General features: G+C 52.9%; 2 protein-coding genes and 1 long non-coding RNA gene across 4 annotated transcripts in view; 1 reads left to right on the top strand and 2 right to left on the bottom strand.

Annotated features, from left to right (window-relative positions):
• Positions 1 to 15,682, top strand: part of LOC105612162 (uncharacterized) — a 35,907-nt gene that overhangs the window by 1,951 nt on the left and 18,274 nt on the right. Inside the window, exon 1 of one of the 2 annotated variants that reach the window (XR_009600578.1) lies at positions 10,935 to 11,112. The exons of the other annotated variant lie outside the window; for it this stretch is intronic. This is a non-coding gene — a long non-coding RNA (uncharacterized LOC105612162). Of the gene's footprint in view, positions 1 to 10,934; positions 11,113 to 15,682 lie in introns of those variants that run through there. 2 annotated transcript variants of the gene reach the window in all.
• Positions 903 to 10,095, bottom strand: CASQ1 (calsequestrin 1). Its single transcript, XM_004002663.5, has 11 exons — positions 9,649 to 10,095; positions 7,228 to 7,312; positions 6,367 to 6,467; positions 6,049 to 6,160; positions 5,634 to 5,707; positions 5,138 to 5,268; positions 4,031 to 4,076; positions 3,616 to 3,670; positions 3,295 to 3,395; positions 2,422 to 2,496; positions 903 to 1,483 (listed from the first exon to the last, which is right to left on the bottom strand). The coding sequence occupies exons 1-11, from the start codon at positions 9,925 to 9,927 to the stop codon at positions 1,352 to 1,354; spliced, it is 1,191 nt and encodes a 396-aa protein (XP_004002712.1). The 5' UTR covers positions 9,928 to 10,095; the 3' UTR covers positions 903 to 1,351.
• Positions 13,580 to 15,682, bottom strand: part of LOC101118398 (sodium/potassium-transporting ATPase subunit alpha-4) — a 41,373-nt gene continuing 39,270 nt past the window's right edge. Inside the window, exons 21-22 of the mRNA XM_015092330.4 lie at positions 14,181 to 14,272; positions 13,580 to 13,897 (exon numbers count right to left, since the gene is read on the bottom strand). Of these exons, the coding sequence (XP_014947816.1) occupies positions 13,869 to 13,897; positions 14,181 to 14,272 (121 nt within the window). The 3' untranslated portion in view covers positions 13,580 to 13,868. The remainder of the gene's footprint in view (positions 13,898 to 14,180; positions 14,273 to 15,682) is intronic.

The raw sequence follows: 15,682 nt of genomic DNA, 5'->3' as shown, positions 1-15,682 counted from the left end.
CACCTCTGCGACCTAGGCCTGGATGCACAGCAACCTCACAGCCACCATTTGAACTCTTCTTGTCTATGTGGTCTCCTCTCTATACCCCTAGCATGGCACATACATTCTGCCAGTGCTTTTGATGTTTTCACCACTTGAAATGTCTCCTCCCCAACTCCTTTGCCCCAATCAAATTCCACTCTTCATTTAAGACCTAGAAAATACTCATTTCCATTATGAAGCCATCAAAACCTATTCTCATCTCTCTTTTTCGAGTCTTTTCTATCCATTTGTTCCTTCTTTCAAAAAACATTTACTAAGGACTTCTTGTGTACCAAACCCTGTAGACACAGAGAAGAAGCCTGGGGTCCTTCCTTCCTTCAAGGGCTCACAGTCTGGTGGGAAGGACAGACACTAGAATACAGGTGGCAGGAGGTGAATGGAGAGAGTGTGGTGGGAACCCAGAGAAGGGAGCTGCAGGAAGGGCCACCTCTGGGAAGGCCTAACCGAGGAAGTGTTATTTGGGCTCAATCTTGCTGTTCAAATAAGAGCTGCAAGGGAGGATGCTATCAAGTGGCACATAATCACTTAATTATATATTGCTTTGTATTTTTCTTCAATTGTTTAGTGTGCTTGTCTTGACTTCCCAGTGAGACTAATCAGCCGGAGAGCAGGGACAGGCTCGGCACTCTCTGTTCTCCCAGAGCCTGACAGTGGTGCTAGAGGAACACCATGTGTTCAGCAAAGCGTTGTTGACTTGCAGCAGATAAATAACCCAAGCTTCTCTGGGATAACTGTCCGGAGGGAAGAGCCCCACCCCCTTGTGATCACAGTCCCCTAAGAAGGTACCCACACCTAAATCCCCCACCCTCTAGCTGCCTTCCTCCTGCCGTAGGGGTGAGACCTCATCAGCAGACACTTGCTAATGTTGCCCCAGATCCTTTATTGAGGTCTCATTTGACCCAAATACATCAACAAGAGATTGCTAAAGTTCAGCCCCAAACACAGTACTCTCCCATCCCTCTGGCCAGGGATAGGACAATCAGAAGGACAGAGGACTTGAGAGAGTAAGGAGGAGTTGCTCAGGTGAGGGGAACAGAAGAGATGGGGACCCATGGATATGGCAAGGGGGGAGTCGCAAGGAAGCATGAAGGGAGTGACGGAAGAAACAATTGATACAGGGACGCAGTGGGACAGGAAACAGAAGCCAGAGAAGACAGCTGAGCTGGTGTGTCAGGAAATCTCAGCACCTAGCATATAGACCCCAACAAGCCCCATGGCAGAGGACAACCTAGTGTCCCTGGAGGAGCTCAGGGAAGGAGAGGGGAGCAGGAGGAGAGCGGGTGGGGCCGGGAGACGGCTGCCACGGCAACTAGTCGTCGTCGTCTTCGTCGTCGTCCTCTGTGTTGATCTCGCCCTCCAGCACGTCCTCCAGCCAGTCCTCCAGCTCCTCGGCAGAGGGCAGGTCCTCCTCATCATCCATTTCCATCCATACGCTGTCCGCCTAGGACATGGCACAGACCAGGGATGAGAACTAAGCCTGACTCAGGTCTCCAGACCTGTCCTCCCACTCTCTGGCCTCTGTACACCCTCTGTCCCCTTCTCTGCATCTGTCCCTGGGCAGGAGAACTGTCCAGATGAAGGTCCAGGTTGGAACAGACAGTGGGAGTAGAAAGAACAGCTGGTCAGCAAATAGACCTTCTCCCTTTGGTCTTTCTTAACAAGCTCTGGCTGTGCTGAGCTTCACAAAACAGACCTCTCTATCATGCCCTTGATGCAAAACCACTGGTGACTCTTCATGGCCTGGAAAATAAAGTCAAAATCTCTAGCATTCCAGACTTTCTAAAACCTGCTTTTCTGGCATCATCCTCAGAGATCTCTGGACTCTCAAGCCGTAAAATCCGACTTGCCTTTTCCCAGGCCTGATACTCATTTTCCTTCTTTTTGACCTTTTGCTGTAACTTTTCCATCAGTTTGGAAATAACATCTCATAATTTTCACTCCCAGAACTCCAGTGTATTTAAATTTTTTAGATTTAAATGATTTATTCTTTATATGTATGTGAAAGAGAAGATTTCTGCCTTCTAAAAGCTCAAAGACTACTGGAAGAGACACACATGATACAGAATAGCTGTATAAAAGTCATGTTCTCGATGCCAAATGGGCTCTGGGAGGAAGAAAATGATTCCAAATGGGAGATCTGGAAAGACTTCATGGAGAAGAGAGGATTTGAACTGGGCTTTGAAGGACGAGCAGCCAAATTCCAACAGATAGAAGCAGGAGTGTATTCAGGGCAGGAATCTTTCCCTCTTTCCAGCCATTAGACTGGGCCGGTCTGATTCCTCTGGGAAGGGACCTCAATTCCTTGTTAGCAAAGCAGAGAACTAGCTACGCTGGGAAGCAGAGGTGGAAGTCAGCCAGGGATGATTGAAGGAAACTCACGTCAGTAACATTGACGACTCCTATTTGTGGGGCTGACAAGTCGATGTTAAATGTCTTCTCCCAGTATGGAACCAGCTGTGGAGAGACCACATATGGTAAAACTTAATGGAGACTAGGAATACCTGAGTCCAGGAGGGTGCGTGTGAGGGCCAGCAATGGGGAGACAGAGGACACTGTGAGCCTGTGGGGGGTGGACGGTGGGTCTAGCTACAGTCCCTGAAGGGAATCAGTAGAACTAAGCAGTTCAGAAAGAGTAGATATACCAAAAGGAGAGTATCAGGAGCGTCAGCTGGGAACACTGGCCGCTTCCTTCTGAAGAAAACTACTGATAGATAGGAAGCCTGCTCTGATCCTGGATCTGCTACTGATTGACTTTGTGACTCAGGGCAAGTCACTTCTCCCTGGCCCTCAGTTCCTGCATCTCTAAGGGAGTTATAGTCAGTGACTGCCACTGGTCCTCACACTTCTGTTTATCTAGTTCTCTTTTCAACAAAGAATGTTTTAGGTGTTGGGGGTTCGGCTGGGAACAGAGCCACGCCCGGAGACATGGAGTCTCTGTGCGTTGATTCTGTGATTATGTACACCCACGTGCAGGGTTAATGTGCCCCCTGCTCCCCCAAACTCTGGATTTCTCTAGAAAGAGAAAGGTGCCCCTGGGCACCTGAGCTAGCTGCTCAGCCTCTGCGCTGGGAATCCTGTTGTTCCACGCGCCCCGCCCTGTGTCCTCTTTCTGAGGATGCCCTTAGTGGCCCTGAGCATGCAGTAGGGTCCTCCACTGGGAGATGGGAGCAGGGACTCTGAAACAGACCCCCTCAGGACATGCCCCAGACTAAGGCCCTGCCGAGGACAGCAGTGCCCAGTGATGTTTCTTACCAGGGGGAAGTCATCAGGGTCGATCCAGATGATGCTCAGATCAGGATTGTCCGTGTTATCTTGGGCCACGGACTTGAGTATCTCTAAGAACTCATAGCCATCTTGGAGGGAACACAGGTGATAAGGGTGTGACGGGGCACAGAGGGAACTAGAGTCCAGCTCTCTGTTCCCGCCTCCCATAGCTCCACATGTCTAGCTTGTAAACTGTGCTCTGAGCAAACACATCTTGCGTGTTAAAAGCCTACGCTCCAATTAATACCCCATCTCCCCCTCTCACCAGTGCCCCTGCCTCCCACATCCAACCCAGTATTCCTTCCTCACCAGGATCAGCTTCCTCTGCAAAGGCCACAATATGGATTCCATCCAGATCGTCCTCCTGTTGAAGGGTGTGGGGGGGAAGACCTTAGCTATACTCCCTGAAGTTAGTGAGCCCAGAACAGACCCTAGATCTTGGACCTGAGTCTTGTGGCAGTCTAGCTTCTGAAGCAGGAATGTTCCTGTCACCCACACTCCTCGAGCAAACCCTTCAGCCCCAGAGCTTAGGGCTCCTCCTCTGGCATCGTCATCAAGTTATGTGTGTCCCCCAGCTCCTGACACGTTCTTCAGAACAGAAACCCTCAACCTTGGCTGGTGCACTGTTTCCTACAAGCAAGACATGAGGAACAGCAGGACTAGTTCCCAGGACTTGAATTTTCCCATGCTCGCCCAGGGCCTGGCCCCATCCAGGGGCACTCACCCAAGTCTCATACATACTCTCAGGCTTCAGCTTCCTCAGGGTTGATCTAGAAGAGAGAGAAGGGCACTACTCAGCGGGCGAGAAGGACACCCTTGGCTCCAGTGGATCCCTGTGAGCAGAGGCTGCCACAGGGTCACACCTAGGGCACAGACAGCTTGTAGCCCAGAACCAAGCCATCTGGAAAAGACTAAGCTCTGGGCACCAGGCCCAGATCATTGCATGGTTGAAGCAGGTGGGAGAGCAGAGGGTGGGCAAGGGGACTGGAAAAGAGATTTTTGGGAGAAAGAACTGGACATCTGGATGCTCATTCATTCATTCACAAATTGAGTGCTAGAGATGTTCTAAAGCTGTGCTAGGTGCTGCGGAGACAGACTCCAACGAGGCCAACATACTCCTGCCCTGAGGGAGAAAACCGTACTCTAGTGGGGGAGAGTGAGAGCAAGTAGTGTTCACAGTGACGAATGGGTGTTCCCAGCTGTGGAGGAAGAGAATTAATGCGTGAGTGTAGGGCAGGGTTTCTCAGCATTTGACATTTGGGGCCGGATAATTCTTTGTTGTGGGAGGGCTGTCCTGTGCACTTCGGGATAGTAAGCAGCATCTCTGGTCTCCACCCACTAAACACCAGTAGCTCTCTCTCCAACCGAAAGTGTCTGTAGACATTGCCAAATATCCCCTGGAGGACGGAATCATCCCCCTACGTCACCACTCCCTCCAGCCCTGTTGAGAACCACTGCTATAGGCAATGTGTCAGACCTGGCTTAGGATCCCTGTTCTGACACTCCTTGTGGACTCTCTCTAACTAAGGTTGTTAAAGGATTAAATAGAATAAGAAAGAGAGCACTTCAGTGTTCCCAGCAGACCACAGGCACTCAACGCTGGTCTCAGGCCACATCACAGTGAACTATACAGGTTTATGGGGCACCTTCTGTGTGTAAGGCTCTGGCTAGGTGCAAAAGCATCAGTGCGCCAGGGAGCACTGGTCCCCAGAGAGGTATTTGTCTCCAGGGGAGACCAGGCTCCTGGTCAGCTGCCTTTCCCCCAGCCCATCTCCCAGACGTGCTCCTGAGGAGGAGCCCACCCTGCTCAGGGGCTTGCCCCCATGCCCACCTTTTGTGTGCCTCCACAAAGTTGACGATCTCCTCTTCGCTGTTGGGCTTGTCTGGGATGGTCACAGGCTCCTCCATGAAGGCCTCGTAGAAATCAATTTCATTCAGCTTTAGGGTCAGCTTCTTTGCCACCTTTTGGGGAAGGGGATGGGGGATTGGAGCAGGGGACATGCGGTCAGGGGAGAAGCAGTATTAGTGGAGAGTGTTACGGGGGCGGGCGGGGGAGCCGGTATCAAACGGGGAGTCAGACAACCTGGGCCCTCGTCACTGCCATTGTGACACTGGACTCGTGTCTCAACTTCTCTGGGCTTCGGCTGAGCCTGAGAGGGCTGGGTTAGAGCCTCTGAAATCTGTGGAGTGGGGGAAGCCGGGGTGGGGAGGGGTGGGGAATACTGGTGTGTAATGAGGGAGGAGGTGCCCCCATCGATTCTGGGAGGGGGCTCTGGAGGGCAGCTGACAGGAGTGAGGGAGACTCAGGGTGCCGCAGGGAGGAGAACCTTGCTGTCAAAGGTGGCGAAGAAGGGGATGTAGGGGTGGAACTCCTCCGCGGCGTCCTCGTAGGCTTTGTAATCTGAGGAGGGAATGCAGAGTCAGTCTCTGGGGCAACCAGGGTCTGCCAGGGAACCACCTCCACCTCCGCTCTGTCTCCCCAGTTCTTTGGCAAATGGGTTCATTCTGAGACCCAATCCCTCTAGCTTTCCAAGAGGAGATACAGTGGTGAGGGGCGGGGAAGGGAAATGCCTTGGTGCCTGTCTGGGAAACTCGCAGAGTGCCGGGGGATCAGAGCAGTCGCTGGACCCACCCCGGCAAGAGAGGTGAGGGGGCAGGGGTCTGAGCCAGTGGAGAAGGAGGAGGGCAGATGAAGTGGGGGGCGGGGGGGGGGGACAGTGGAGTCTGAGGGTGGTTACCCACGCTCTGAGTCTTTGTTCTTGAAGTAGCCAATGAGTTTGTTATCGTCTTCAATATTCTCAAATGCCTGCAGCTCTCGTTCACCCTCAATCAATTCCACAGGGTCCTCTAGGACCTGGAAGAGCAAGGACATTGAATGAATGAGAGTGAGTCTCTGAACTCAGTGGCAGAGACAGGGAGAGAGATCAGGGAGAAAGGGGCTCTCTGTTGGGGAGGAAGGGCTCTCTGTTGCCTTTGTGTGTGTGTTTGTGTGTGAGGCTGGAGTTGGTCCGACGGGCATGAGGTCTTTAAGCAAGGCCATTAGGTCCAAGAGGTCCTCACATCAAGCAGAAACTCCACCAGGGTGTCAGCAGAAAACTCGCCATCGTACTCAATGACTTCATCCCCCTTGAAAACATAAACGCTGTCTTCTTCAGTCAGTCCTAGGGAGGGAGCCAGAGGTGGGCCGTGATTCCAGCCTTCCCACAGATCCGAGCATCCAAATCCAGGGCCACAGCCCATTCCATAATCCCACTGGACCCTCTCTCCTGTGCTTCACCTCCCCTGCCCCCAGCCCTGCTCACCTCCACTGCCTCTTAGCCCGTATGTCCCTGAGGCCCAACCCCCTGGATTTAGCCTAGGTGGCTAGTCTGGCCCCAGGGGCTCTCCAGAGAGAAAGAGGTCAGAGGCGGGGGAGGCCAAAGGGAGATACAGACTCTGGCAAGATGTCTCCCTTTCTCTATCTGCCATAACCAAGGACAAATATTCCTTTTACCGCCTCTGAGAACTCTGGTTACTAATTCCCAGCCCGGGCCCTTTAACCTTCTGCTATTACTGCCCGGATGACTTCATTACTGACCACCCCTCCCCCATCCACATCCGGAGTCCCGTCTCCAGCCTGTGCTGCCCCCTGGCGGCTGGTGCTGTAACATCCGGCCCGCAGCTCTGCGGGTGGGGGAGGGGTTGGAAGCGGAGCTTGCGGGAGGCCTCTCTAGCCGCACTTGTGTTCCCTGATTCCCCCTTTCCTCCAGCACCTAGCCCTGTTTTTCAGATATGTGCAAAAAAGGCCAGCTCCACTTCTCTCTGAGATTTGAGCATGGTTCTCTGTAAGGAATAACGGAGAGCCTGGAACCCCCAGCCATACCCCTGCAACGTTCAGCCTTTCCTCACTTGCCACCTTCCGCTTCCTGCTCCTACCCTTACCTAGCTTCTTGGCTACAGCCGCGTCCTTCTCAGAGTCCACCATCCCGAAGCCAACACCCTTGTCTTCTAGCACTTGGGCTGCTAACTGAAGGGAGAGTTAGGGTTAAAATCAGCCCCTGAAAGTCTTAATAACCACGAGTTCCCATCTCATTATTTTGAGTTGGGTCATTTGGGATTCTGGGACTATGAGACCTTGACGCTGTTGCAGGATCCAGGATATCGCTCCTTTCCCTTCTACCCGCACCCCCCCCCCCATTTTTTTTGGTCCTTGGTTCAAATTTAATCCTTGAACATTTATTGCTCATTTATTGTTGTTTAGGCGCTAAATCATGTCTGACTCTAGGACCCCATGGACTGTGGCCCATGAGGCTCCTCTGTCCATGGGATTTCCCAGGCAAGAATACTGGAGTGGGTTGCCATTTCTTTCTCCAGAGGATCTTCCCCACCCAGGGATCAAATCTGCATCTGCTGCTTGGCAGGTGGATTCTTTTTATTTTTTTCATTTTTATTATTTTTTTAATATAAATTTATTTATTTTAATTGGAGATTAATTGGCAGGTGGATTCTTTACCGTTGAGTTGCCTGGGAAGCCCATTGCTCATTTACAGTGTGCTTATTATGTTGAACTTGAAGGCACTGTTCATGTGCTTATGGGTTCCTTAAGGGTGCTGAGGGATCTTCAGAATGCCTGAGGCCCTTTCCTCCTTCAGAGCTGAGCCCTGTCCTCCATACAAAGGCCATACTCAGTGTGGGGGTGATGTTCTGCGTCCCTTGGATTCTTCTGAGTGACTCCCAATGGGGAGAATTTTGGAAAGAAAGAGGGTAGTGATGGGGTCTGTTCATGTTGCTGAGGAGCGGGGAGAGATGGGGAGCTGAGAGCAGAGGTCACTGGGGCAAACACTGGTTACCCTCAGAGGCAAAGAGACCGACAGAGAGACTACAGGTGAAGTAGGCCCGGCTTTCCTCAATGGAGCGGGACTTTGCTTTTCACCGACTACTTCAGCCTGTCCTTAGGCTATGGAGTGTCAGCCCTAGGCCCCTGGCCCTGGCCCCGCCCACCCCACCCCCTCTGGCCAGGCTCTCGACCCTGATGCACTCTGCATGGGGCACAGTTTGCAGCTTTACCCCCCACCTTTACCCATCTGAGTGCCCGAGTCTGTGCTCAGATTCTCAGGAGGACAGGGCAGGGAGACGGTTGGCAGGTGGATGGCCAGGGATGCTGAGCACTCAGGATAAAAATACTCAGCTCATTAATCAGATGGCAGGTTCCAGCATGCGGCAGGGGCACACAGAACTGAAAGCCTGCAATCCTGATGTCTTGCCCTGAAATACTCCAAGCTCTGGGCAGGCTGGGGCCTCTGTGCTGTCAAGCTAGAGGAGGAGCTGCAGTAGCTTGGACAAGGAGACTCCAACACATCCCGGCTCCAGGAGGGCTGTGTGACCAAGTCTCCAATCATTTATAAACACAGGCTTTTTTCTTGTAACAATAGGCCCTCTCTCCTTTATGCCTGAGGTCAGCTAGCGGGTGAGGAGAGTCTTCCCACAAAGACAATTTGGGGAAGGCCTGGTGAAGCCGCCTCCAAACACAAAAATTTTCCAGTCCGCGTGCCCAGCTTGATCCAGTAGGGGCAGATGGGATGGGGGAGGAGAGAGGGGCCTGAGAGGCCAGTGGGAGGCATGGTGGGCTCCATTACACCTTTAGCTATGAAATCACTGACATGCAGCCTTCTCAGATGGCTCAGTGGTAAAGAATCTGCCTGCCAAGCAGGAGATGTGGGTTCCATCCCTGGGTCGGGAAGGTCCTCTGGAGAAGGAAATGACAACCTACTCCAGTATCTTGCCTGGGAAATCCTATGGACAGAGGAGGCTGCTGGGCTACAGTCCATGGGGTCACAAAAGAGTCAGACACAACTTAGCAACTAAACAATGCCATGCAAATAAAATGTCATTGACATTTCTATTTATACCGTTTGGAACTCTTTGGAGTGCAGCCCCTAAAGTGTGTAGAGAACGGGCACGTTCTGGCTAGGACAGTAGATTTGGGGATGCACGGCAATTCCTCTCCTTCCCATGAAGAAAGTCTCTTTTCCTTTTTTGCACCCCCTTTGGGGTGCCCCCAAGGTCATCCCAGTCCTAGCCAAACCTAGTACTTCCAGCCTCCGCTAGCATGGAGGAGAGATTCTCCCTGCAGCTCCCCTTTTTGCTACCATTGCCTGGCTAAGGGGGTACTTTGGGGTTCCTGAATCCCTCTCTCTTTTGGCCAAGGTCATATGCCACTTGTGTCCTGTTAGTGGAAGCAGGATCCTGCTGCATTGCCTTTCCCCCCAGCCCCACCCTCAGAGGTCCATGTGGCGTTGTAGGAGAGAGGGGTGCAGAGAGGGGCTGAGCCTGCTCTGCCAGCCTGCAGACCCCATCACTCACCTCCAGGATCAGCTCCTCCATCTCAAACTGCCTTTGTGAGGCCTTGTCGTCCTCAGGGGGTTCGTGGTAGAGCAGCGCCAGCACCTCGTACTTCTTGAACACATTCTTGTAGTTCTTTGCGTTGACATTGACCACACGGTCCACGCCATCATACTCAGGGAAGTCGAGCCCTTCCTCCCCCTGCACCCCTGACTTGGGTGTCCCCAGCACCAGCAGGAACAGCAGTGCCAGCCGCAGGCCGGGCACAGCTCTGGCCCCCATCCTGTCTGCAGTGCTCATGGAGGTAGTGGGGTCTGGGTCGGCACGTCTCGTCTAGAAGAGGTCAGCTGGGGTAGGGAGGGGCCCCTGGGTCCCAAATCCTGAGTTGGGGCTCACAGTGGGGGTGGGGTGGGGAATGGCCCAGAGCAGTGGACAGAGGACCCTGCCGGCCCTGGAGAAACTGCCGACAGAGCCAAGAGAAAAAGGGTCAGAGGAGGAATAGGAGCAGGGGGCGGGGAGGGAACCGGAGCTGCCCCTGAGGTTGGCACCCCTCGGCCCCCACCTGGTCCCGTCTAAATATGTCTCCAGGATTGGCAGGGGAGACGGATAACCTTCTGAGGCCAGGGCGGCTCCACAAGGGCCGGGATCCTCCTACCTCCACCACCTCTCACCCAGGCTCCCAGAGCCTCCTTCCCCTCCCCCGCACCCAATGTCCAGGGCTCCTCAGCCCCTGTCCCCACACTGGCCTAAGAGCTCATCACCATATTAAGAAAGGAAAAAGCTGGAGCTAAAAATAAGATGAGATGAGTCGGAGGTAAATGAAGCTGGGGCTGGGGGAGGGAAGGCTTGGGGGTAATTAGGGAGAGTTGAGGGAGGGCAAGGGTACTCAGAGAGAGGGAAACTGGGCTGTATTTCGGGTCAGAGGTTGGACTGGTGATACATTCGTAAAGGAGGGACAAGAACAGTGTTGCCTCTGAGTCCTAAAACCTGGGGCTCTCCTCTGGGTCAAGTCTGTTTGTTTGATCCTGTGGAGGAAGGCAGGGAGTACAAATGCAATCCAGGCTGCAGGAAAGAGACCCCTTGCACTTCCCTTTAAAGAACCAAGACCAAGGATGAGATCATTCCCCGAATAAAAGATGGAGCCGCGTCCAGGACCGGCGCCCTGGCTCAGCTCCAGCCAGTTTCCTTTGCTTCACTCAACACTCCTAACTGGAGAATGCAGGGGAAGGACGGGGCGTGGGGCGTGAAGTGCTGGCCCACAGCCTCCCTGGGAAATGCAGATCTGGGGCTTCTCTGCCCACAGCCCTGAGATGAGAAGGAGAGAGTCATTCGGCTGCGGCCTCCTGCTGGTACTCTCTACTCTGATCCTATGGGACTGGTTTTCTAGGGCACGGTGGAAAGGAGGCTTCCCCAGGATGAATGATTCCAAGGAAAGCAAGTTGCGACTACTCATTCCTACGTCTTTGACAAGACAAAAAGGACCAGGTATAAAGAATAAGGGGAAAAAATTAACACTGGGGAAACGTGAGGAGGTGGGGCCCTGAACCAAGGATGTTGATTAATCCTGTGCACTAAGCGTCAAAGCAGAGCTGGGAGGATGGGCCTCTCGCTTCCCGGCTCCCAGCTTGGGGGTGAGGGCAGAGTGGATGAGTTCAACTCTGGGTACCTTGAAGGAGGGACCCTTTTCATGGCCCCATCACCACCCAGGGCTCATGCACAGGTAAACTGAGGCACAAGAGAGGCCAGAGAGAGGCTAGCCAGATCGAAGTCGGAAGCCCCATTCCTGCCCGGAGGTATCTCTGATGGTGGAGGGGCAAGCATGTGTTTTGCACCATGAAATTATGTTAGGGGAGGAATTTTTCCCCTCTCCCGTGGGGCAGACCTTACACAGCTAAGCAAGGAAGGCCAGGAAAATATCTCAGGAATGTGGCAGGAGTGCATCCAAGAGAGGCAGCTGTTGTTGAGCAGGAGAGGCCAGATGTCGCTAAGCAGGGCATGTTGGAGCTGGAGAGACCCCAGAACCCATCTCCTGGAGTCAGGGAGGCCAAACAACATGCTCTACCACCGCGCAAAGACTACAGGAGAGAAGGGCAGACCCACCCAGAAGTCCACGACCAGATGACGTCCAGCCCCAACTCCTCGTGCCGTGCGCACCCTGGGGGTGGGGGTGGGGGTGGGGGGACATTGAGACAGACACTGGGACATTAGACTCAGTTCATCCTGAATCTGACCTTTCATGCCCCCAGGTGTGAGATGGCATGAAGGCCCAGGCCCGCTCCATTCTCCCCTCCTCTCCTGCAGTCACCAGGCTGCTTCATCCTGTCCTGCTCCCTCTCCTCGCCCCTGGCTCTGCAGAGACACCCGGAGCCTTTCCAGCAGCTGCAGCCCTCCTCTCCTCCCTGTCCTCCTTTCTGATGCTTTCCCCTCTACTTTCTACTCGGTCCTTTCCCTCTAGGCCCCTGCCTTCAGGCTCAGCCACTGGTATCAAATGACCCTAAGTTGGGGCCTCTGTATTTTTAACCCACCAGACACCCGAAGCTCCTGCTACTGAAACCTGAGGAGCTGGTTTCACACTCCCCTCTCCCTACCTCACACACACACATACACACACACACACACACACACACACACAACCTGGCCCCTCTGTCTCCCAGGGTCTGATTCAGCCCTGTCAGCAGCGGGGAAGGACCCCAGACTGATACAGCTCTGTCCCCAGGAGACCTTGTGTTGGAGGAGGAGGGGAGCAGGTGGGAGAGAGACCTCCGAGGAGGGTGTGCCCGGTGTAGGGGGAAAGTGGCTGGTGTCCCTTACAGACGGGCCTTCTCTTTGCTAGCCCACAGCCTCTCATCTGCCAGACTCCTTTTTCATGAGGCATTTGTAGATTTTTGGCCCAGCCTTCATTGTAAGACTAGCCTGAAAAGTGGTTAAGGGCACAAGTTCTGGAATCAGAATCATCTAAAAAAACCGAGTCGGGTGGTAAGAATGTGTTTGTTGTACGGATTAATGGATGATGTGACTAAGGCCTTTGTCCACTGCCAGACATAATGTGCAGTCACTTAACACATGCGCTTTGTTTTTGGTGACAGTCTACGATTTCCCCCAGCTTTTCTCAGCATTTCTCTCTCTCTGCTTTTTGGCATAGCCAACTCCCTCCTCTAAAAAAAGCCTGAGAGTGAACCGAACCACAGGGCAGAGTAGACCAGCTCACAAAGCAAAAGCCAGTGAGTGGGTGAAGAGGAAGGAAGAGCTGCCGCCGAGGGTGGGCAGGAGAGAAAGCTCCTGGGGACTCCACAGTGACCTGAGATGCAGCAAGTGCCAGGCTCAGGCTCAGAGGTTAAGCTTTGGGGAGCGGCCATCACCTGTATTGAGCTGGAGCATGAGGGGCGGGTGCTATGCCTGAAGCAAAGGCTACAGGCATCCAGACAGCATCGTTTCAGTCTCTGCTGCAAGGCTACGCCAGGGAAAATGGCCAAGGGATGGGATGGGGTCGAGATGCCCTGATGCCTAGGGCTGAGGGCAGGGACACCAGATCATCCTCAGAGGTGGAGTGGTAGCCTCCACAGTCACCTCGCACCACACAGCCCCTTCCAAATTGTTTAACCTCTCTGGACCTCCTGTCCTTCCTGATGAAATGAGGTGTCTTCTAGCATGAAGATTCTATGAGTCTGTACGTTATCTGAGGACCTGAGTGGGTGCTGCGACCCAGCTATAAGGTGTGGCATCCTGCTCCTTTCTCATCCCCTCCGTTTCTCTGATCCCAGCTTGACTTGTCCTGTCCTTGCTATCAGTTGAAATGGAGAGTAACTTTGAGGGGATACCCTCAGCGGGCAGGGATGCTTGATTCTGACCCCTTCCCAGCCGGGCCCCTGAAAGACTCCCCCTGCCCGGCCACCCTGAATGAAGATCTAGGGAGAGAGCATCTCCGAAAACCAGATGCGACACGTCCAGGAGCTGAGGGCCGATGCAAATGTTTACTCTCCTGACTGGTTACTGAGCCCCTCGCTGGGCTCCAGGAAGACACAGGCTGGGCTCCCCTCAGCCCCACCTCATCTCCTACCCATGGTGCCATCAACCCAGCCCTAGGATCGCCTGTCTCTCTTATCCAAGGTTCTTCCTCTCGGCATCTCTCTGCCCCAACTAATACGCTCTCTCGGATGTTTTCCCAAGCTCATCGCCTCTAAACCTCCCCCACCCGGCCCTCAGAACACCCCGATGTCGTGTGAGCTCCTCCTCTTTTGGGGTTAGTAGTAGGTCTCCTTCTCCACCCAGCCTGTGGAAGAGAAGAGACCAGAGTGAACCGGGGAAGGCATCAAGGGGAGAAAAACAGAAAGATGAGCCAGGACAGGGTGGGAGGCCTGAGCGGGGAAGGCAGGGCCCCAAGGATTGGAAGGCTCAGCGTGGTGGGGTCAAGGACTAGAGGGCAGGGTCCAGGCACTGCACAGGCCAGGCAGTGACCTGGGGAGAGGGGCCATGGGGCTGCAGGAACCATCTGCAATGGGACAGCCAGTCAGGAGCCTAGTGACCTCCCAGGCCAAGGTGTGGGGGAGCCTCACCGCCGGGATAACGACGAATGATGAGTCTTCTTATTTCATCATACACAAAGATGAGGAGGCTGTAGGGGGTGGCACAGAACCACCAGGTTATCCTGAAGAGAGCAAAAGCTGGTCAGCAGAGGAGAGAGGCGCCTGAGAAAGGCAGGCGCAGAGAGCGTGGCTGGGAATCGAGTGTTTTGTTTATTGTGTATGTGGGGTAAGGGAGTTAGAGAAGGCGAGGTTCGGAGGATCAGAAAAAGAATGAGACCGGCACTTTACAGGAACAGATTGCCTTTAATGAGGCGAGAAGGGGCAGCAGTCAGATTAGTGAGCTGCTGCACTAACCCAAAAGAAGAGTAAGTATATATAGGCGTACATGTGGAAATCTACTGTCTTAAGGGGGCCTGTTCTTCTCCAAGATTGTTTGGAGTAGTTATCTCTTAAATGGCTGGGGCAAGGAATTCTGGAGATCGGCCAGAGGCTGGACCAGCTGGGAGCTGGGGTAACCAACCTTAATGTCCATTTTTTCCTTCGGGTGAGAGAGTTCTTTGTTTTGCGTAGAATGGTGGGGAGGATCTGAAGAGAATTTTAACTCCAGGCTATTTTGAGCCACGTAACTTTGCTTGGGTGTGGAAAGTTGATTCCTACCTTTTGAGGAGGCCAGAGCCCGGAGAGTGAGGGTGGAGGGCCCAGGACAGGAATATTAAAAAGCCGATGAGGACAGAGTGGGATAAATGCCATCCAATAGGCATATTCCGTGTTCGTGGAGATTATATACTGGTTTCCATGGAGTCACTGAGGGAGAGCCCCCTTTGCTTTCCGGGTCCTCTAGCTCTTGCACCCACAAGCAGGATGGTCCGTCTGAGACTAGATGTGGGGGATATCTTGCCAGGGAACATATATCCTCCTCCATATTGCACGGATGGGGAAATCTTTTCCTTCCTGAACCTCTTCAATAGACCAAGGAGCTGACTCCAGAGAGGGGTAGGGTCAGGACCACATTTGTCCCTTGAGTGACAGAGAGATGGCCTAGACCAGCACTGTCTGATAGAAATATACTGTAAGCCACATGTGAAATTTATATTTTCTAGGAGCCACATGAAAATGAAACAAAGTTATTTTAAAATTTTATTTAGCCCCAAATATCCAAAAGATTATTGTTTCAACACATAATCAATATAAACATGTTTAATTAGTTATTTTACCTCCCTTTTTTATCCCCAGCCCTTGAAATCCAGTGAGTATTTTACACTGACAGTGTGTCTCAAGTAAGACACTAAATTTTTGGTGGAAAATGTAGTCCAACCAAAACAATAAAGTTGTGTTTAATAGAAAAATACTTGACAGTGCCTTAGTTTTTAACTTTCGGTAACTAAAATTATAAATTCAATTTCTCAGTCTCACTAGCCACGTTTCAAGAGCTCAGTAGTTGCATAAGGATGGTGGCTACCCTGTTGGACAGAGCAGGCCTAGGCCATGGCTATGTGTGTACACACATGCCCTTCAACCGATAGAAGCAGTTA

This window comes from Ovis aries, chromosome 1 (genome assembly GCF_016772045.2).
Source record: "Ovis aries strain OAR_USU_Benz2616 breed Rambouillet chromosome 1, ARS-UI_Ramb_v3.0, whole genome shotgun sequence".
NCBI lineage: Eukaryota > Metazoa > Chordata > Mammalia > Artiodactyla > Bovidae > Ovis > Ovis aries.
This window is presented reverse-complemented; position numbering and strand designations above follow the sequence as displayed.

What these genes read in the sequence shown, in the direction of transcription:
- CASQ1 (XM_004002663.5), bottom strand. Translation starts at nt 9,927, where the DNA reads ATGAGCACTGCAGACAGGATGGGGGCCAGAGCTGTGCCCGGCCTGCGG. An exon ending in GGCTGTAGCCAAGAAGCTAG is followed by an intron (nt 6,468 to 7,227) that starts GTAAGGGTAGGA and finishes CTCCCTCCCTAG; the next exon opens with GACTGACTGAAGAAGACAGC. An exon ending in TTTGTGGAGGCACACAAAAG is followed by an intron (nt 4,077 to 5,137) that starts GTGGGCATGGGG and finishes TCTCTCTTCTAG; the next exon opens with ATCAACCCTGAGGAAGCTGA.